Genomic DNA, 22,516 nt, shown 5'->3' on the forward strand with positions numbered 1-22,516 from the left:
AATAAATTTACCATAGACATTCAACAAGTTTGCTTAAAGCTGGTTTGTACAAATCTGATAATACATTCACCTATTAGGCTTATCTTGATTAATGAGAAGTATTATTCAGCTATAGGCTAATTTTATTTAACCAAGGCAGTGAATGTGCAGAGTGTATCCTGTATCATGAAATGGGATAGGATGCCCTCTGGTGGTCATTTTTGTGTAAAGTAAAAGTTGATGTAGCTGCATAAAATTTGGCCATTACCAATGTATACACATCATTGGGCATTACACCTATGATGGCCCGAAAAAACAAGTGCACAATACGCTTCTGCAAAAAATACTCAACAATAATGTGACAGGACACACATTGCAGAAAGGCAACTGCAATTTATTCAAATAAAGAACTGGAAGCAAGATGAATAGAATCATTCATTATGAGCTCCCGTTTTGTGAGAAGCTCTGTCATGCTATAACAATTCAATGGTATGTTTACAGTATGTTGGCATGCATTTGGGTAGAGGCCCCAACGTCTCACTACAATGGATGACATTGTGTGATATGGACAGTAAATGTAATCCTAGCCCTTTCTATAAAATAGGGCACAGATTGTGATGAAACAAAAAGCGAAGATTAAATATATGTATAAAAACAAATATCATACAGCATTCTGGGGGTAGAATTTAATTTAACCCTGTAGTCAAACCCAACCTCTTCTTCGATATGTTGTTCTTAGGAGAAGGGAGCACTTTCATGTGGAGGGGTGATAAAATATGGTTTGTCTTCGACATTTTCAACAGTTTAACTTAAACCCACGATGGTGGGTTATATCAGAACATATTTTGTACTATACAGTTTGACACAAAGAGAAAAGAGAACACTTTTAATTGTAAGCAGGGGCACAACCTTCACTGGGACCAGTCAGCCCCCACATTCTGAATTTGCATTTTTGTCCCCCCCAGTTTTATCATTGGAATGTGATACAAAACGAGGCAACGGTGCAGTGTGCTTTGCTTTAGGACCATGCGGATACCTCCGAGCAGTTGGGTAGGCCGTTTGGAGTGTTTATCCATGGATTTAAAAAAAATAAAGATATGTAACCCCCACTTCTAAAACCAAAGTTGCTCCCCTGGTTGTGAATCATGACTGTGTTCATCCAGAATTAGAATATTTTTTTTTATTTATTTTATTTGGACTGATCTTGTAATTTTCATCAGTATCTTATTCATAATTTAAATGTTACATTATTTTCAAAAGGGCCCCCCCTGAACATTTGACAAGATGGTTAGATCGCTATCTCACAAACAGGTACTTTTATACTACAGTTCCTTCAGAAAGTATTCACAGAAAGTACTTACTTCTTCCATATTTTGTTGTTACAGCCTGAATTTAAAACGGATTAAATTGCGATTTATGGTCACTGACCTACACCCAATAACCCATAATGTCAATGTGGAATTATGTTTTTCAAAAGTTTCAAATTAAAAGCTGAAATGTTTTGAGTCAATAAGTATTCAACCCCTTTGTTATGGTAAGCCTAAAGTTCAGGAGTAACAATTAGCTTAACAAGTCAGTCAAAATAAGTTGGATGGACTCATGCTGTGTGCAACAATAGTGTTTAAAATGATTTTTAATAACTACCTAATCTCTATACCCAACACATACCATTATCTGTAAGGTCACTCAGTCGAGCAGTGAATTTCAAACACAAAGACCAGGGAGATTTTCCAATGCCTTGTAAAGAGCACCTATTGGTAGATGGGTAAAAAAAATAATAATAAAAAAAATATATATAAATGAAATGGAGCTAAGCACAGGCAAAATCCTAGAGGAAAACCTGGTTCAGTCTGCTTTCCACCAGACACTGAGTGATGAATTCACCTTTCAGCAGGACAATAACTTAAAACACAAGGCCTGGAGAATCAATTATGGAGCTGTTTATCAAGACAGTGAATTTTTACAGTTGTGGCTTAAACCTGCTTGAAAATCTATGGTAAAACATGAAAATGGTTGTCGAGCAATGATCAACAACCAATATGACAGAGCTTGAACATTTTTGTAAAGAATAATGGGCCAATACTACAATCCAGGTGTACAACGCTCTTAGATGCTTACCCAGAAACTCAGTTGTAATCACTGCCAAAGGTGATTCTAGCATGCATTGACTGAAGGGTGTGAATACTTATGTAAATGAGCTATTTCTGTACTTAATTTTCAATACATTTGCGTACATTTTGTGTGTAAATGGGTGAGAAAAAAAACTATTTAATTCATTTTTAATTCCAGCTGTAACACAACAAAATGTGGAACAAGTCAAGAGGTATGAATACTTGAATACCACCGTAAGTGGTCAGCTATAGAGACCTCCTCACTCAGATACCATCGAACACAGCATACATGACAGGCTGACTGAGGGTCCAGCATTGCAACGGAGTGCATAGTAAGTCTTAAAAAACACAACATACCGTGTTTTCACATACAGCAGTGACATGCAAGAAAATGACACTTTGGTGCTGAAATAATCACTATGTGGAAGCATTCATTGTTGAATTACTGTTGTTTCAATAATATCTTATGGAATCATAAACATGTTCAGTGACTGAAGTGATCTGTACACCAACATTGTCTAACTATATGCAAAACGGGGCAAGATGTTAAAAACACATGCCACTAGAGAACTGGGGAGATTATTCCACCACTTTGGGCTCATCTAAAAATGGAGAAAAAGCAGAGAATTTAAAAAGATTGCACTCTACTGGCAATGTCGAAGTTCTACCATCTCATTTGTATCTTACCATATCTGATGACAACTTTATCCATGTCAAACTAATTCCAACATTTCCATAAGGGATATGTCATGCATAGATTGTACAAGAGGTCTGCAGCCGCACTAGGCTATACGCTTGGTATTAAAATTCATTTGTAAGTGCCAGTAATTCATACAATTTCACAATGACATTGCAATGCACTTATTTAAAAGGTGTTTGTTTCTCTATGAATGATATTACTTTACAAAATATGATAACCATTTCCTTTTTGGTGTTCTGAAAATGAGATCTGTAAATCTATTACCATATAAAAAGAAACAAACGTGATTTTGATTTCAGCTTCAACACTGTATCATCCCCTTTGCTAAACACATATATTAGAAACATTTAGTTACATTACGTTTTTAAAAGCTCTTCACCAGTTGTGGTAACTGGGAGACATTTTACAATGAATCATTTGTGAGGACTTAATAAAACAAATAGATTGTTCAGCAACAACTAATTCTATTAATGTGCAACTTGTGTCGCACCTACAATGTTTGCATTGAGAAATCAACAGACACACATGCATACTATGAATGTAGTAAACCTTTTTCATCTCAATAAACCTCTCCTATACAGGTTTCCACTGAAAACATGAATGTTCCTAAACTGTCCACATTGATGAGTGGTACAGACAAACATAGTCAAGTACTCTGCTCTGCTGAAATGTGGGGACCAGGAGTCACCCTTTGAAATGTACAACCATCCATAAACACCCCCTCCCACTTACCTCTGCATTAAACGTGAGTCTTTTCAAATGGTGGAGATGGAGAAACACAGGTACCTAGGCAAACAGACCTGTACATCAGAGGCCTGAGACAGAGCATGCTATGACTAGAAACATGAGCATGCATTACAGAGTGACAATAAGGGAGCTTCCCCCAGAAGGGTGTCCAGGCTCCAGTCACGTCTCTATACAAGTCATGGAGCTCTTCCAACAGTCCCGTCCACCTAAAAAAACAAAAACATTGGTGGCTGCCACAACATAACATAGCAGTGAGTGAAGGGTGGGCTTGAGGGCGGACTGCAAGTCGAGTCACTAGCATGCCCCAACCCTCGCGCTTAAAAACCACACGGCATCAGGAAAGAGCCTCATCTTCTCCCACGAAGGGCAGGTCCATACTTCTCATGCCCTCCATGCTCGCTTGTTTCCTAGGAAACAGATCGGAGGAGCAGAATTTAATACAGCCATCAGTGCTAAGTACCTGTGTCAATTCTATCACTGCAGAGATGGTTAGTTAACCTCCGTTTAGCTGGGAAACTCAGTTGAACCATTTACTTGTTACATAACTGGAGAGAGCAAGCAGAGGGAACTTAGCAAGCTGTTAGTCGAACATTCAGGTCATACACACACAAAAAACATGAAAGTAATTCACTGGTATGTCCTTGGGCGAGGGAGGAGGCTATTGTTGTGCTGCATGCAGAGGAATCAGAAACCCATGTATTTTTATTTTTACCAGATACTTTAGCCAAATTGAATTCAGGGTTTTCACAGGCAAAGTGTTTAGGCTACAATTATGTAGTACTTGGCCAAGGATTGAGTCAGGCTGGTTGACCTTGATCATGTTATGAAGTTCATTACAATCAGAGTTTAGACAATGAGATTCTAAGTTGACGGTTTGTGCTCATTGCTGTACAGTACACACTTGGCCAAAAACACCTACATTTGCGCTCGGTAGTAGGCAACCCCACTTCATAACAGATACTAGTGCAGTTGGGGATCAGCAAGAGGTTCCCAGACATGCCTTCAAGTACCCCTGTGTATTGGCTATAATTATTTAATTGACTCCATGTTAAACTGTTACACAGGAGCACTTGACAAACTAACACCATTCATGCCTATGGACTTAAGTGTGTTTCATATCACTTAAATAGTACTGAGATAGATAGGCAAGCAAGGCCGTGGCAGGCCCATAGTCTTCTACCTTCTTTGGTTACTATGAATGTAGCAGTATCTCACATTGGCCGCTCTCCCTTTGCTGGTGGGCAGGAGAGGGGGGAGACAGATAAAGAAGCTGCCACAGCAAGTGCCGGCAAGCATATCATTGGTCGCGCAGGGAGAGAAGAAATCTTAACACTCTCTATGTGACATCCTACTTTTATTGAATGAGAATAAAAAGGAGCATCATTTTGCAAGATCAGATTAGTTAGGAAAGTTGCCCATGTACAAAAAAGCCCGTAGCAGAGCTTCTCCAGAGTTATATGAAGCTACATGACATTTATTAAAAACCACCAACTGCTTCTCAGAGTTAGGGGGAATTCCTTTTCAATTCCAGTCCATTCAAGAAGTACATTGAAATTCCAATTCTCTTCAATGCTTTTCAATGAGGAACATTTGGAATTGGAATTTTGGTTTTGACCCCAACCCTGCTGCTTTTAGAGTTGCAAAATTCTGGCAACTTTCCCTAAATTCCCAGGTTTTCCAGAAAAAGCAGAAAATCCAGAATCTTCCAACCAGGATTTCTGGAAAAAACGGGAATTTGGGTAAAGTTAATGGAATTTTGCAACCCTAAGTGCTTTTAAAATACTTTTCATCCACTGACTAGAGAGCAATGTAAAAGGCCTAAGAGGGGGACTTACGTGAGCATGTGTCCCGGTGCAGATAGACTGGTGCCTCTGTCCTCGGTCCTCTGACGGCCCCAGTCAAAGGGGTTCCCAAAGGAGCGCTTCCTCAGCATGGTCCTCACCAGGATCTACAGACACAGACATCAGTCGTCTGACCACACAACTCTGAGTGATATTGTATTGTGTCAGTGGCTTTTTAGGGGAACATCATCAGATTTCAGACTGTATTATGTCCTGGGCTTTTTGAAAGGGCTATACCATAGAGAATGAAACACGTCACAGGGTGGCTATGAGCAGATCATTCATTGTCCATAGTCCTACTTTCACTTTTCTTGGTTATAGTTGAAACAAAGTATTTTATTAGTTAGATATTTAGCAACACTTTATATCAAGTTGCACTCACGCCATAATAACCCTATAACTTCTTCGGTAGCAACAGTTTAATTACCGAATTCTATGACAGTAAGGTAGATGAAATAATCAAAGAGCTGAAAGGAAAACATATTAAACCAATAAATGAACATTCGTAACAGGGTATCTTTTGTGAACTGCAAAGTATGACCTCATGTTCCAGGACAGCAAGAAACTGCCTGCAGTAAAATGAGCCTGAGTGTGAATTCTGAGCCTTTCATCCAGTGCTATCATGTTTAATCTAGTGTTAAAGGCAGGGCAGTGTGGCCTGTGTGTGTCCTCCTCCCACCACTCACCACAGTGGCCAGACTGGGGATGTGTTTGACAGAGTTCTCCACCTCCTCCTCGGTCACCTCAATCAGCATGGAGCAGTTATCATCCTCCAGAGGGAGGGGTTCCGCTCCGTGCCTCGTCACCCACGGGTGCACCTGGAAGGAGCAGAGAGACAATCTCAACATCATGTAAGCACACACATACACACAAATGTATTAATCAGGAATAAAATAATGGATTTCTGAAACATTGCTTGAGATTACTTACTTCGACACACACACACACACACACACACACACACACACACACACACACACACACAATATTAAGATAATCACAAAGAAGCAAACCTTAATCTGTGGTATTGATATCCTGCTCTCTGGATTCTTGTCCAGCATCTTCAGTAGCAGATCTTTCAGATCGTCAGATATGTCTGCACTGTAGGGTCACAACAAGAGGAATACTTATGCTTATGGTCATCCATTTGGAATGGATCATATTACTCCCAGTAGAGTTGAATGGAGTACTCACTGCTCTGGCAGCTCCACTGGCTGGGTCTTGATCTTCTGATGAAGACTAAGGATGCGTTCATCCATAAAGGGACACTGTTGATGTGAGTAAAATTACAGTTCACTCAGTTGTCAAAAGTGAACATGTTAGGTGAACAATGATGTATCAAAATGTAAACGTTAAACTGTTCAGTATCAGTGTTAAACCTGACCTTGCATTATGCGATGTGGATTGTGAGGTTATATGTGCATCACAGTTAAGGAAAGAGGTTAGAGGTTTACCACTCCAAACACGAAACAATAGAGCGTCACTCCCATGGCCCAAATATCCAATGCCTACAAGAAGAAACAGAAATGGACTTAAACCCATATCATTCAGTTGTCCCATACGAGTTGCCCTATGGGAATTCCAGAGGAAAATATTGAATTTCCAAAGAGCCCTCCAGAGGGTGACATTCACCTTGCCAGAGAAGTTCTTCCTGGTCTCGGAGAGGGTCTCTGGGGCGAGGAAGGCGGGCGTGCCCACCGTGCTGGTCAGAAGGGCGTCTGCCCCCTCAAACTGGTTACTGACCCCAAAGTCAGCGATCTTAATATGACCGTCCTCCCCAACTAGGAGGTTAGAGGGCTTGATGTCCCGGTGGATGATCCTCTGGTAATGCACTGGAAAAGCACAACAACACATGTAACCGGCATCACTGTGCTGCTAACAGTATCGCTTCCTTCACTGTCCCTGTCCATGGCTCGAACTAGTTACTCTCTGCTCGCAAACACCTGCCTGCTTGGCAGCATACTAACCATTTGCGCCACTGAAAAGGATCCGATTTAATGCCGCAATTAGCAACATTTCAAGCTATGGGTGAGTTTATTTTGTACGATCTCAATCTGTTACATACACGCCTTAGTATAATACATCCTGATGATACAGGTACATAAGGATTCTTACCTTGTCTGTTAGTGAAGGGAGGTTAACTAAGTAGTATAAGGGAGAGGGAGAGAGGTTTTGAGTGCTGCTTCTAGTGCACATACAGTGCATCTCCCTCCCTCCACATCTCTGTCTGTACTGCTCTGGTAGAATACAGAGCTAGTGGTAAGTCTTGGGGTGCTTCCCAAACTGAACAATTTTCCCTATATAGCGCACTACTTTGACCAGAGCACCATAGGCACCATAGGCTCTGGTCAAAAGAAAATGTAATGTAAAGTCTCTGGTCAAAAGTAGTGCACTATATAGGGAATAAGGTCCTGTTTGAGTGCAATAATGCCTCTAAAAGCCACTGAGATGATGTGCGTCGGGGAAAGAAGGCAGTGGGCGTCTAAAGAGAGGTAGAGACAGTTCTGAGATTAGAGAAGAGAACCCACTCACAGAACTCAATCCCCCTGAGCAGGTCTTGGAAGTAGAACCGTGCCTGGTCTTCATTCAGCGGCTTGTCTGTGGGCATCTCTTCCATCACAGCCCTACGCACGTAAACATACCCACAGACACACACACAGAGAGAGCGTTACAGTAGGGCACTGTATAATCTGCGATGCTGAGAACGCGGACGAAATCACGCCATCCAGACATTAAAACGGAATTCAACAATGTCCAAAAAAAATATTGAGTATACTAGAGAATCAACTAAATGTATTGAACATGAAATCAACTAAATGTATTGAACATGAAAACTGGGAAAAAATGAAACCTGGAAAGAGAACTGACTTTTGGGAAAATTACAGATTTTATAGGGCCCTATGTCAGTGCTTCAGAGATTAGGCTCATTCCAGCCTGTAATGATTACAGTAAAAAAACTTAACTTACCCCTGTTTGACCAGCTCAAACACTGTGAACAGAACAAAGATGCCATCATTACTACAACATCATCATCAACAACGCTATTTAGAATAGCTTCGGGAAATAATTTAACTTGTGTGTAGGTCTGATTAGGACGTGAGTGGGACGTGTGTGTGTGTGTGTGTGCGGATTGCCAGGCAGAGCGAGAATCAGGCCAATCTTACCCATGTACAGATGGTCCTCACCAGGGTCATCCAGAACCTGGCAGGAGAAGAAAGCAGGTGAGAGGAACACTACTAGCAGTCAGTGGTAAACACAAGTAAACGTGCAATCACTGACAGGGTTGAGGACACAGTGCAGACTAAGCAGTCTCAATGATATTGTATAATGTATTGGCAGTACACAAGGAGTTTGAGTTAAGAGGACCAACACCATCCAAATTGCAGAGCCTCACCTCTACTAGTTTCACAACATTGGGATGGTCCAGCTTTTTCAGGATGGCAATCTCCTGGTAGACCCGTTCCAGGGGTCCTTTGGGCTGAGGGGAGCCTTCAGGGGCTGCTTTGGCGCCGCGGGGGGGTGGTCTCCCTGCAGGTGGACAGGAGCAAAGAGAGTGTAGTGGCCTTGTTAGTCTACAGCAGCAGAATCCCAATGTAGTGCACTAGCTAGTAGAGCCGGGTGATATGGACAAAAAGTCATATTGTGATAAATGTAACTACACTGAACAAAAATATAAAACGCAACATGAAACAATTACAAAGATTTTACAATTAGAGTTCATATAAAAAAAAAATCTGTCAATTTAAATAAATTCATTAGGGCCTAATTCATGGATATGCATCAGATATGCATCAGTTGGTCAGACACATTTAAAAAAAATATATATATATATATTTTTTTTTTTTTAACCAGGAAGGGCTCATTGAGATTTAAAACATATATTTTTCAAGAGCGTCCTGGCCAAGATAGGCAGCACCAAGTCATTACAAAAATTACACCAAGTCATTACAAAAATTACAGACAAACAACATGAAAAACTACAAGTAATCTAGTAAAAACCATAGAATTCACAAGAGTATAACAAAATCAAAAACATCAAATTAAAAACATTGAAAGGTCAGGGAATCAGTCTCTTCATCAGTGATTTAAAAATACCAATCGGGACAAGTTCTTCCAGTTTAAAAGTATTTTGCAAGGTGTTCCAAGACGATGGCGCAGAGTACATAAAAGCCCTTTTACCAAATTCAGTTCAGATATTTGGAACAGTTAGCAGGATAAAGTCCAGCGAACGAAGAGAGTACCCACCACATTTCTGAACAATAAAAATGGCCAAATAAAAAGGTAGTAAACCCCAAATGGCTTTGTAAATAAAAGTATACCAGTGACTGAGCCTACGAGTGACTAGAGAAGGCCAGCAAACCCTGGTATACAAAGTGTAGTGGTGCGTAAGGGTTTTGCAGTTTAAAATAAATCTCAAAGTGCCATGGTAAAGGGTGTCAATTGATCTCAAAAACATCATCAATTAAAATTCCAAGATATTTATATGAGGTTACAACCTCAATATCCTTGCCCTGACAGGTAGTAAGTAATAGGTGAAAGGTTTAGAGGTCTATTTCTTGCTTTAGAAAACACCATTAGTTTAGTTTTGTCAGTATTGAGGATAAGCTTAAATTGACACAAGGTATGTTGAACAGTATAAAAAGCAGTTTGCAAGTTTTGGAAAGCTTTTGTAAGAGATGAGGCACAACAGTAAATAACAGTATCATTAGCATAAAAATGAAGTTGCGCATTTTAGACATTTTTGTCTAAATCATTTATATAAATAGTGAATAAGAGAGGACTGAGTACAGAGCCTTGGGGCGCACCATTCAAGACAGACAATTTAACAGACATAAGCCCATCAAAATGAGTGCACTGAGTTCTATCAGACAGATAGTTAGCAAACCATGCAACTGCATGCTCTGAAAGACCTACACTCGACAATCTCTGCCTTAGTATAGCATGATCAACTGTATCAAAAGCCTTAGAGAGATCAATAAAAAGTGAGACACAGTGCTGTTTTCAGTGATATCATTTAAAACGTTCATGGCTGCTGTAATTGTGCTATGCTTCTTCTTGAAGGCCGATTGGTACATTGATAAAATAGAGTTAGTAAATAAAAAGTATTTTAGCTGTTCACTCACAAGGGTTACAAGTATTTTCACCAGGGGTGACAGCTTTGAGATTGGCCTATAATTATTTAAAAGAGTTGGATCTCCCCCTTTTAAAAGTTGTAGGAGAAATGCTGATTTCCAGATTTTCTGAATTTCATTACATTCCAGGGTTAAATAAAAAACATTTTAAAGAAGTGGGGGCGTAGATCAGAAAACCAGCCAGTATCTGGTGTGACCACCATTTGCTTCATGCAGCGTGACACATCTTCGCATAGAGTTGATCAGGCTGTTGATTGTGGCCTGTGTAATGTTGTACAACTCTTCAATGGCTATGTGAAGTTGCTGCATATTGTCGGGAACTAAAACACACTGTCATGCACGTCGATCCAGGGCATCCCAAACAGGCTCAATGGGTGACATGTCTGGTGAGTGCGCAGGTCTTGGAAGAACTGGGACATTTTCAGCTTCCGGTTATTGTGTACAAATCCTTGCAACATGGGCCGTGCATTATAACACTGAAACATGAGGGGATGGTAGTGGATGAATGGCACGACAATGGGCCTCAGGATCTCGTCACACTATCTATGTGCATTCAAATAGCCATAGATAAAATGCCATTGTGTTCGTTGTCCGAATCTTATGCCTGCCTATACCATAAACCCACCGCCATCACGGGGTACTTTGTTCACAAAGTTCACATCAGCAAACCGCTTGCCCAAACGATGCCATGCATGTTGTCAGCTGAAACGGGGATTCATCTGTGAAAAGCACACTTCTCCAGCGTGCCAGTAGCCATCAAAGGTGAGCATTTGCCCAGTAAAGTCAGTTAACGACGCTGATCTGCAGTCAGGTCAAGAACCTGGTGAGGACAATGTACACACAGATGAGTTTGCCTGAGGTTTCTGACCGTTTGTGCCTGGGTCGTTGGTCTCAGAAGATCCCACAGGTGTAGAATCCAGATGTGGAGGTCCTGGGCTGGTATGGTGTGACGGCCCTGAATTATTCTGAACAGTCTCAGTGCTTATCCTTCCAATAGGGTGCTTTCCCTTTAATTCCCAATTAAATAGCCAGCATCAGCTGCGCAAAGTGGGGTTGTGATGGAGACGTGAATGAGGATGTGTTCAACCCTCAGTTCCGAAGCTTCTCTATTCGGTTTGTTTTGTTGCCGTTAAACGTGTGTTTTGTAGCCTAAGAATTTACCCAGGATCGGATCCACTCTTTGCGTCCGTGGACTACACCTCTCCGTTCTTCGTGGCCTTTCTCCGCTGGAGATCTGTTGGCGGATTGGATTGTCTGACTGACCGACTGACTACCACCTTTTTGTATACGGTATTTCATTTGTTTTGATGTGATGTATACAGTGATGATTTATGTCGTTAGTTGTAGTTGAGGACTTAGTAAGAGTTGATACGCTTTAAAGTTCTGTGGTAAAATAATTGTTATATTGATTGTATGATTAATACTGGGTTTACGCTACACGGAATGAACGGACAAACATTACGTGACAAAAGTCACTTGAGTTCACTGAACTCCTTTACCGGGCTGGACTCTTTTTAGGCCCGAGGTACAGGACATTTCTGGAGGAACCAGAACTCATTGTGTTATATTATTATGTGTGTGTAATCATTGATGTTGCTAATACAACCCACGCGAAATAATATAGTTGTTTTTGAAGTTCTTTTCAATGTTTTAAGGGTTTATGAAAAGTTTATTTCCATCCTGACTTTTACATAAGTCCTTTGTATTGGTGTAGACTTGACGGACCAGATGGGACTCATTCCCTCCCAAACTAAAAGGAGAAACCAATGTTTTCTCTGGTAGGCACAACCTACCTGGCACCCCTATAAATAATAACCTCAAGTCAAAACCGTTACAATGGTTACACATGGTCTGCGGTTGTGAGACCGGTTGGATGTACTGCCAAATTCTCTAAAACTACTTTGGAGGCGGCTTATGGTACCTCTTTGTGCACTATAGGCCATATTATTCACCATTTGAGGACGTGGGAACTCAAAACCCTTAACAAGAATGCTAACTCTAAATATTATATTTTTGCTATATAGCCATGTAGGCTAATTAATGAATCTATTAGTAAATGTAGGCTAATGACATACAAAAACTTTCCAGCGCTAGGCCTAGGCTTCTTGATGAACAACAAGATCTCATGGTTTTACCAATTTGACTTCGGATTCTGATGTTTATCCACATTTCTAAGTTGCTTAAACGTCAAATTTCAAAGTGTTTTTGACACACTGGGTTGCTCCTGCTGCTCTGTATCTTTCCAGGCAGATACTTCCAAAGCAGGAATCAACATAATGCATAGGTTTTAGAACAATCTACATGAACGTTGTGTAGCAGAATCACAGAAAACTACTCACGTACGGAAAATGCTTCGGTAAGAGGAAGGCAATGTCGGTAATTTTGCGTTTATCGTCCAAGCACTAGGCTATGTACTCTCTGGTGGATTGACTATCTGCCCTAGGCTCTGTACTTACGTGGGAAACCTGCCTGCCTCATCAGCCTCTTCTTGGACAGCACTTTCATTGCCTGGAGGAGGGGAGGAGAAAGAGAGGGAGGGAGGAGGATAGAAGTCTGACATCAAAGTATGGAGAGACGTACAGTAAAAAGGAGTGTAGTTACATGCTTCTCTGGATAGAGGAAGTAGATGTGAAACATAACCCCACTTTTACACAATACAAAAAACACATTACAGAACAACCAATTGTCTCTGTTATGCTTCACATACTGTCACACCTCATAGCGATAGGGTTGTCATGATAACAGTATCGCGATACTACAATACCGGATTTTACATGGCAAAAAGGTAAACACAAAGCAGACTAAACTGTTTGGTCCTTTAAAAAACCTACTGTATGTAACATATTGTGTAATATAGCTTGGAAAATAAACATGTGATCTGCGTGACAACATAAGGCTGCTTGTTTCTAACATTAGGGTTGTTTTCCTCAAGAAAATTTGGGCCGCTTCATTTTTTGTTTCTTTGCCACGATACCTCTGAGTATGGCGATAATGGTATCGTGACAACACTACATAGCGATCAGTCCAAATGATGACAGTGAGAGAGTGTGTGTGTGTGTGTGTGTGTGTACGGTGACCAACAGGACTCACATAGTAGGTGTTGTCGTCTTCATTGTAGGCCAGCTTGACAACACCATATGAGCCCTTGTCAGAGAACAGGAGAACAGTTAGACAGAGTGTGACATTCAGCAGCTGTCAATCATCCACACAAATAAAAACTACAAACACGGATGCACGCACACGTAGAATATGTATCCCAAGTTGACCCATCGGAAATGTATGGACTGAGTACTCTCAATGAGGAGCAGATTCAAAATCAACAGTCCAATTCAAATCTACCCACCCACATCTTAGATGTGTGCCTAATTAGTGCACCACAATCTAGTTTGTCTATCAAGCTTCTCTACCCACACATATACAGAGCTTAGCCAAATTAGTTGGATAGTCTATTCCTTCACACACACACACGTCCCAGCTGGGAGAACAGATTGGGGCTACAGCAGGAAGCCCATCCCAGACTAGAGATGAGGTGATAGCAGGACACAACTCTCTCCAACTCCATCCTGACAGGCTCCCATTGTCTACTACTCCACACAGAACAGAACAGACCCACTCAGCGCCATGCACACTACTCAAGGAGAGGACAGAAGACTAGGGCTATTTATACCAGCCTCTCATCCTCCTCTAACTCTCCCTGGACCGGGGATTTTCAGGGAATTTGAAATTAGGACAAGGCTGGCAAGGAGAACTGAAAATGATGGCAACTGCCCCTTAATGTTCCTCCATCATTTTAACATGCACAGTGGGAAATAGATCGAGGAATGGGGACTTCTTCAAAATAAAATCAAAACGGTTAGAAATGGGGACTCTTATTCCAACAGTCCCTATGAACAGTTTGCAGTTCTCCCAGGGTCAACTCGATGAGTTGAAACAGGAAAACGGCAAGATGACAGTAATCTGAAAGTCATTGAGAGGACATCAGTTCTGTGTGTGAATCCATGATAAAAAATGACAGATAAATCAGATTATCTCAAGGGATAATCAAGGCAGAACAACATGGAATTGCAGAATCTCCACATGAGACCTGGATGGCGTCGGAGGACAAAGTGAGGGAAATGAAATTGAAGATGGACCACAGGAAGATTAAAGGTGGAGCGCGCCCACAGGACTGGAAAACCCACCACCGGCCAAGGTGATAGTGGTCAAGTTCCTGAGGTTCAAGGACAAGGTAGAGTTTCTGGAAAGAGCCAAGAACTCGAGAGGAATGTATATCTTCCTCAATGAGGACTATCCTGCAGCTGGGCACCAGAAGAGGAAAGAACTGATCCCAGCCATGAAGGCTGCCAGAGCTCATGGGGACATTGCTTACATCCGCTACGACAGGTTCATTGTCCACCCTCCCTCCCAGAAGCCTGGAAGGGATGAGAGAGCCAAGCCTATGGGTTCATAGCTTCAACCCCACAGCACGTGCACGTGCGTGTGCACGCACCCACCCACACACACACACATACACACAGACTAATGGACTGCAGAATGTACATTTTTTTTCTCTTGCTTTGTTTGCTCTTTTCAGTATTATGTCTATCTGATAAGCTACCCAGGAAAAGGCTGAAAATAGGCCATATTAATATATGTAGCCTTAGCAATACTGTTCATGAAATCAACAACTAGGTAACATCAGATAACATTCATATATTAGCCATTTCTGAGACTCACCTGGATAATTCATTTGATGATACAGCAGTAGCAAGAAAAGGATATAACATTTATAGAAGAGACAGAAATGCTTATGGGGGAGGTGTTGCTGTATATATATATATTCAGAGCCATATCCCTGTAATACTTAAGAGAAGATCTTATGTCAAGTGTTATTGAAGTGTTGTGGTTGCAGGTTCACTTGGCACATCTAAAGCTTTTTATTTTGGGGTGTTGCTATAGGCCACCAAGTGCTAACAGTCAGTATCTAAAGAATATGTGGGAAATGCTTGATACTGTACAGTATGTGATGTAAACAGAGAGGTCTACTTTCTTGGGGACATGAATATTGACTGGTTTATCATCAAGCTGTCCGCTCAAGAGGAAACTTCCTATTACCAGTGCCTGTAATCTGGTTTAGGTTACTAATCAACCTACCAGGGTTTTCACAAACACTACAGGAACAAGATCATCCACATGTATCAATCACATGTATACTATTACTGTAGAACTTTGTTCTAAAGCTGTATCCGTACCCATTGGATGCAGTGATCACAATATAGTGGCTAAATCCAGGAAAGCCAAAGTTCCAACAGCTGGACCTAAAATAGTATATTAGTGATCATACAAAAGATTTTGCTGTGACTCTTATATGGATGATGTTAAAAATATTTGTATATAATTTAAATGAAATTATGGGCAGAAAGACAAATTAATCTCCATCTTTCATTGAATCAGATGGCTTATTCATCACAAAATTTAGATGTTGCCAATTAATTGAATGATTATTTCTTTGGCAAAGTGGGCCAACTTAGGCAGGAAATGCCAACAACGAACAGTGAGCAACTGTATTCACCCATAAAAAAATAATAAAAGAAAAGCATTAGAAGATTTAATTTTGTAAAGTTAGTATGGGAGAGGCAGAAAAATGATTCTTATCGATCAATAATGACAAACCTCCTGGAATTGACAACTTAGATGGAGAGCTACTGAGGATGGTAGCCGACTCTATAGACACTCCTATCTGTCATATCTTTAATCTGAACCTAGAGGAAAGTCTTTGTCCTCAGGACTGGAGGAAAGCCAAAGTAACGCCATTCCCCAAGAACGGTAAAGTGGCAATTTACTGGTTCTAATAGCAGATCCAAAGGGCTTGCTGCCAGCTCTTAGCAAACTGTTGGAAAAAATTGTGTTTGACCAAATACAATGTTATATCACTATAAACAAATTACAAAACAGAATTTCAGCATGCTTATAGAGAAGGCCACTCAACATGTACTGCACTGACACAAATGACTGATGCTTGGTTGAAAGACGTTGATAGTAAGAAGATTGTGGGAGCTGTATTGTTAGATTTCAGTACAGCCTTTGATACTATTGACCATAACCTGTTGTTGACAATATGTATGTGTTATGGCTTTTCAACATCTGCCATATCGTGGATTCAGAGCTATATAATGGAACTAAAAGAGTCATCTTTAATGGAAGCGTCTCTAATGTCAAATATGTAAAGTGTGGTGTACCGCAGGGCAGCTCTCTAGGCCCTCTACTCTTTTCTATTTTTACCAATGACTTGCCACTGGCATTAAACAAAGCATGTGTGTCCATGTATGTTGATGCTTCATACGCATCAGCATCAACAGCTAACGAAGTCACTGAAACCCTTAACAAAGAGTTGCAGTCTGTTTTGGAATGGGTGGACAGGAAAACACTGGTCCTGAACATCTCTAAAACTAAGAGCATTGTATTTGGTACAAATCATTCCTTAAGTTCTAGACCTCAGCTGAATCTGGTAATGAATGGTGTGGCTGTTGAACAAGTTGAGGAGACTAAATTACTTGGCGTTACCTTTGATTGTAAACTGTCATGGTCAAAACATTTAGATTCAATGGTTGTAAAGATGGGGAGAGGTCTGGCCATAATTTAGAGATGCTCTGCTTTTTTGACACCACACTTCAAAAAGCAAGTTCTGCAGGCTCTAGTTTTGTCTAATCTTGATTATTGTCCAGTGCTGCAAGGAAATACCTAGTTTAGCTGCAGCTGGCCCAGAACAGAGAGGCACGTTTTGCTCTTAATTGTAATCAGAGGGCTGATATAAATACTATAAATAAATACATGCCAGTCTCTCTTTGCTAAGAGTTGAGGAGAGACTGACTGCATCACTTATTTTTATAAGAAACATGAATGTGTTGAAAATCCCAAATTGTTTGCATAGTCAACTTACACACAGCTCTGACACACACACTTATCCCACCAGACATGCCACCAGGGGTCTTTTCCACAGTTCCCAAATCCAGAACAAATTCAAGAAAGCGTACAGTATTATAGAGCCCTTATTGCATGGAATTTCATTCCATCTCATATTGCTCAAATAAACAGCAAACCCAGTTTCAAAAAACAGATAAATCAACACCTCGCGGCACAACGCCTCTCCCCTATTTGACCTAGATAGTTTGTGTGTATGCATTGATATGAAGCGAACGTGTGCCATTTTAAAAAGTGTATGTAGTTCTGTCCTTGAGCTGTTGATGTTCTGTATTATGTCATTCTGTATTATGTTTCATGTTTTGTGTGGACCCCCAGGAAGAGCTAATGGGGATCCTAATAAAATACCAAATAATACCAATACCAACAGCCTGTTGGTTCCTTGAGTATACAGCATATTGCACTCTCACTTTAAATGTGGAGCTTCAGTAAGGCCATTTTAATGAATTCTATTGTGTAGTTTCTGTGTTTTCATGTTTTATGTACCGTCTTTTTAAGCACATGATAAAATGAATTTCCCCCTGGTGGTATAATAAAGTTTATCTGAATCTGAAGTGCTTTGAAGAGCGACGACAGTACCTTTCCGATTTCATCTTTGAGCTTGTACTGGTTGAGCTGCACGCAGTCCTTTGAGAGAGAGAGAAAAAAAAAGAAATTGGCTGACTAATGCATTTTTCTTGGTCTGCAACAATCATCACATTAAGTATAGCATTACCAGAACCAACAATCCATGTAAAAGCAATGTGCTTACCAACACAACCTTCATTATGGATAACCTTGGAAAAAAACTACCAAAAGTCAGCATGACTAAACATACAAAATTGAAGTCTGTACAAACCATCAGTAATGGGATCTGCTAGATTACATCCAGTCAAGTGTAGAATTGTTCAAGGAGCAGGGTAACAACCTAGCAGAGACCATATGGTGCTATTTGGGATACAGACCATCTCTACATGGAGTCTACTGGACTATGTTTCTGAGATCTAATGGGGAGTGAGCTGGCATCTAATGAGACCATGGACCTTACCTTCACATAGACTCAACCTTTATACCAGTATGCTGCTTCATTTACCACTGGGGACAAATGCACATGTTCAGCTGATGTGCGTTCATAGAATTTGGCGAACACAAAAATTGTGTTTTATTAAAAACACCAAGTGGGAGGGTAAAAGGCCGTAGCCTACCTGCAGGTCAGTGATGGAGACGCGGTGAGACTCCACGGTGGGTCTACGGGGCAGCCGGGGGGAGGAGTGGGGCGAGGTGATGGGCGAGTAGGGCAGCGAGGGGTAGATGAAGTGGCCGTTGAGCCCTGGGGAGCCACAGGGAGACGAGGCCGTCTGGGAGCGCTCCTGCAGGGACAGCTTCCTGTCCGACAGGTTTAGTCTTCCCCGGTGCTCCTCGGGCTTGGGGAACAGGGCCACGGGGCGGCCCACAGCATGGGACAGCTGGTCGCAGGAGGGGGTTCTGAAGAGGGGTGCGCCAGGCTCAGGGGTCTCGGAGCTGTCCATGTCCTCCACCTCCTCACCTCCCTTGGGCTCGTACTCGGTCACCACGATGAGGGACTCCATGTAGTCTGGGACAGGGTGGGGGTGAGGGTTCATTGTTGGGGCAGGGCCGCTGCACAGCAGGGGCTGTGTGTGAGTGTGTGTGGGCTGGGGGGCATGGCCACAGGGCGACGGGGGCTCAGCAGAGGGCCAGGAGGAAACACACGGAAACATGATGAAGACTGTCCCCAGAGCCTATTGGCCGCTGCTCCATCAGTGGTCTACCTCAGGAGAGCAGACAGCTGAGAGAAAACACACAATAAAATAATATTTCACCTTTCAACACAGAGAACATGAAGGCTGAAAAAAAAATGATAATGTCTGAAATTTAAGCTATCAGTTACAACACAGGTCTGTAGACAGACATAGAGCCTAGGTCCTGACCTTGCTCATGGGCAAAATAGCAAGATGAGCCAGACCCCCCTGGAATTCCAACCTGCAACAACTTTTTAGCTCTTTCAACTCAAAAACGAGTTGAGGTGCCAAGAAACAAATCCTAGGAAGATGATGCTAACACAATGCAAGTATGTAAGGACTTAGGCTAGGCTACAACATTACTAGCATACAGTTTATCCATGTGCTAACATCTCCAAATATGGCTGGAATCAGAAACAACATCTCTGAACAGTTGGACTCATTGAAGCCTCCATAAGGGGTTTGGTTATCTATTGTAGCCAATCAAGGTTGTTTACCTCTACCCCCCCCACCTTAGCCCATTATCTGTTCTGATGTTGACTCTGCCTTTCAGGGGTGTGGGAGCTGAGTGTACCACATAGATAGGGTAAATCAAAGCAGATAAACACTCGTCCCCAAGTCAAGATCACAATGAGGAAAACGTGTGTGGGAAGAGAAGCCCCCTCCAGGTGGCCCCCTTTCTCTTATCCATCCTTCTCTCTTTACCACCACATTCTTGGAGTACATTTATTTTGCTCTCTCCTTGACTCTTTTTCAACACTCTTTCACATTTTCTCTATTCATAAAACTCCCTCTAGCTGCCTCGCTATAATCGCTGTCTGTGTGTGTCTCCTGCTCTGCCTCACCACCACTCCCTGTCCCCTCAGTCCCGTCTCCCACTCAGCTTGATGTGGGTGCTCATAGCTCAGTGTTGTCAGTGGTGGCTCTCCCTCTCCAGCCTTTCTCCCTGCTGTACTTCACCGCTGACCCCTAGCTCATTATATCCACAAGACAGCCTCCTACTAAACACCCCCACACACACACTCACTAGCAGTCTACATCTGCTGGGGGAGAGTCAAAAACAAGGTAGTGTGTGTTTATCTTTTGATGAAGAGGAACATTTCCAGAACATGCAGTGGATTGGATAACCCTGGTGAATTTTCCTCCGTCACCAAGTAACAATACAATATCAAACAGGGGCCGGTTTCAACAGATCATAGAGAATAAAGGATATCAGAATCAACAATGAAGTGCCCCCTCATTCTTTTCAGAGCAGAGTAGCACTGTAACCTCCCCTGGTGTCACAACTAAACTCTGATAGCCTGATTTAGCTTGAGGAAAGTAGAGGAACTATGTGAGCTGTGACCCAAGATGTAGGCCTAGCTAGCCTGCATAACCTACTGTGTACATTAGGCTTTCTATAATTGGAGTGCAGTCAACTACCCATGACCTACTTTGATCTCAGATGGTTGACGAGGCAGAGCTCAATACCTATTTCCACTCGCATGAGATGCTAATGCACATACAGTCCGTGGTTGAGATATTCACAGACACTTCAGTTACATATTAACACATTTTCTTGTCCGTATTCTTGTCAAGCCGGCTGAAATGGAGTCCAAAGACAATTTACTTCCTTGTTCCTAGAGATCTGAGGCTGAAACCATTCAACTACACTGATCCCTCATTACACTGGATCGTTGAAGAAGCAGCTTCCAGGCCTGCAAACGAACAGATGCTACTCTGCTCCAGGTGCCACTTGCTCTTATCATAACAAAAGTCACATGATGTGACCTGGGGGGGTTTCAATCTGAGGACAACACCACTCACACAGGGCCATCTGTAGCAGAGGAGTATTCTCAACATCATTAACGGATCAACCCTGTCACTGATCTATAGCCCGAGACCAGATAAGCCCCTGTGAATGGCAAGAGGAGTCTCCTCTCTCAAGTAGACTATGGCTGATGTAACTACTGTAATATTTATGCAGTGGCCTCAATGGGATTGACGGCTAAACATCTGGGAACCCATTAGCCCTATTTCAAATATACTTGACCCAAACAGTTGTTGCAAGCAAACACTTGGCAACTTGGTGCCTGACTTATCGATATGGCCCGTTGACAATTGAATGGGAAGTAATTTGCATTAAATGTCAACGTTATTCTGAAAGCCCACAATTCGGTACCCAGGTGGCTCATTCCGAGGAAGATGCTTATAACCTGTACATGCACACACCAACACACAAAACCATGCAAGGTTCACATTCACAACCGCTTACAGAAAACGAGCAAACGTTACTGCTGTACAGGATATGTTACATAGCTAACGTTATAGTTAATAGCTAGTTATAGTTAATAGCTAACCCTAAAGAAGATTGCAATTTAAAATAGTTTAGCTATTATTTAGGGTATTTATTGCTAAATAAGGTCATGGTTTAGCTAATTGCATATTTATATAAGCGATATTAAAACGTTACATTTTCAATACACCTCGACAGATTCCCCACGTATCGTCGTATTTGGTTGTAGAGCTAACGTTAGCTAGCCAACTTAGCTTCACGAGACAGAAATACGTTGGGTGGAAAAGCGACGCTTGCGCTTCACAAAAACAATCCTTCGACCCCTAACGTGATGGGTGGTAGAAATACTTACTAGCTAATCGTTGCACAAAAACTTACCTTGTCATAAAGTGTAACTGTCAACTAACGTTAATGGTGTTCCGCGCGCTAGCCACTTGAGGCATTGAAGTATCGCTGATGTTGCCGGTTAGCTACATAGAGAAACAGAACGATGGTATCGTTGATAGTTAGCAAAAATCCTCTCGGACCAATGCAGTTGGGCAGACACCGTTTGGCCGGTGGGTGCAATGCTGTGGGGTGATGGACCCTCTCAAACAAACGGTTGTATTATTTTCTCCTGAAGATTCACAAAAGAAAATAGCTTTTCGGAGCATAACTGAAACAAACTTGCCATGGAATTGCCCTTTATTGGCATAGAATAATATAGCCTTGATGATTTCTGGCTCCACCGTGTGGTACAAAAGCGATACACTACATGACCAAAAGTATGTAAGACAACTGCTGGTCGAACATCTCATGGAAACCAATTTCACGATGCTCCCGATGAAGTTATTGTACCGACGTTACTGCGAGGCAGGTTGTTATTCGGTAGTGAGTGTTGAAACCGAGGACAACTGATTTTTACACTGCTTCAGCACTCGCGTTCTGTGAGCTTGTGTGGCCTACCACTTCGTGGCTGAGCAGTTGCTGCTCCTAGACATTTCCACCTCACAATAACAGCACTTACAGTTGACCGAGCAGTAAGTCACCGGA

At 41.8% G+C, this 22,516-nt stretch overlaps 1 protein-coding gene across 4 annotated transcripts; it reads right to left on the bottom strand.

Moving 5' to 3' along the window:
* Nucleotides 1-352: 352 nt before the first annotated feature.
* LOC110523513 (calcium/calmodulin-dependent protein kinase kinase 2) lies at nucleotides 353-22,510 on the bottom strand. 4 transcript variants are annotated; one of them, XM_021602267.3, is made up of 17 exons: nucleotides 21,863-22,510; nucleotides 18,655-19,256; nucleotides 18,050-18,097; nucleotides 13,601-13,654; nucleotides 12,967-13,018; nucleotides 8,773-8,906; nucleotides 8,543-8,579; nucleotides 8,346-8,367; nucleotides 7,911-8,002; nucleotides 7,011-7,210; nucleotides 6,833-6,886; nucleotides 6,573-6,646; nucleotides 6,392-6,479; nucleotides 6,065-6,196; nucleotides 5,373-5,485; nucleotides 4,718-4,771; nucleotides 353-3,944 (listed from the first exon to the last, which is right to left on the bottom strand). In XM_021602267.3, the coding sequence occupies exons 2-17, from the start codon at nucleotides 19,186-19,188 to the stop codon at nucleotides 3,872-3,874; spliced, it is 1,761 nt and encodes a 586-aa protein (XP_021457942.2). In that variant the 5' UTR covers nucleotides 19,189-19,256; nucleotides 21,863-22,510; the 3' UTR covers nucleotides 353-3,871. The 4 variants fall into 4 exon arrangements, with proteins under 4 accessions (XP_021457942.2, XP_021457945.2, XP_090090451.1 ...); XM_021602270.3 differs by lacking the exon at nucleotides 4,718-4,771; XM_090234325.1 differs by lacking the exons at nucleotides 4,718-4,771; nucleotides 21,863-22,510 and adding an exon at nucleotides 20,819-20,925.
* Between the last annotated feature and the right edge of the window lie 6 nt (nucleotides 22,511-22,516).

The sequence above is a fragment of the Oncorhynchus mykiss genome, chromosome 5 (assembly GCF_057628025.1).
Source record: "Oncorhynchus mykiss isolate SJ-2025 chromosome 5, ASM5762802v1, whole genome shotgun sequence".
NCBI classification, from domain to species: Eukaryota; Metazoa; Chordata; class Actinopteri; order Salmoniformes; family Salmonidae; genus Oncorhynchus; species Oncorhynchus mykiss.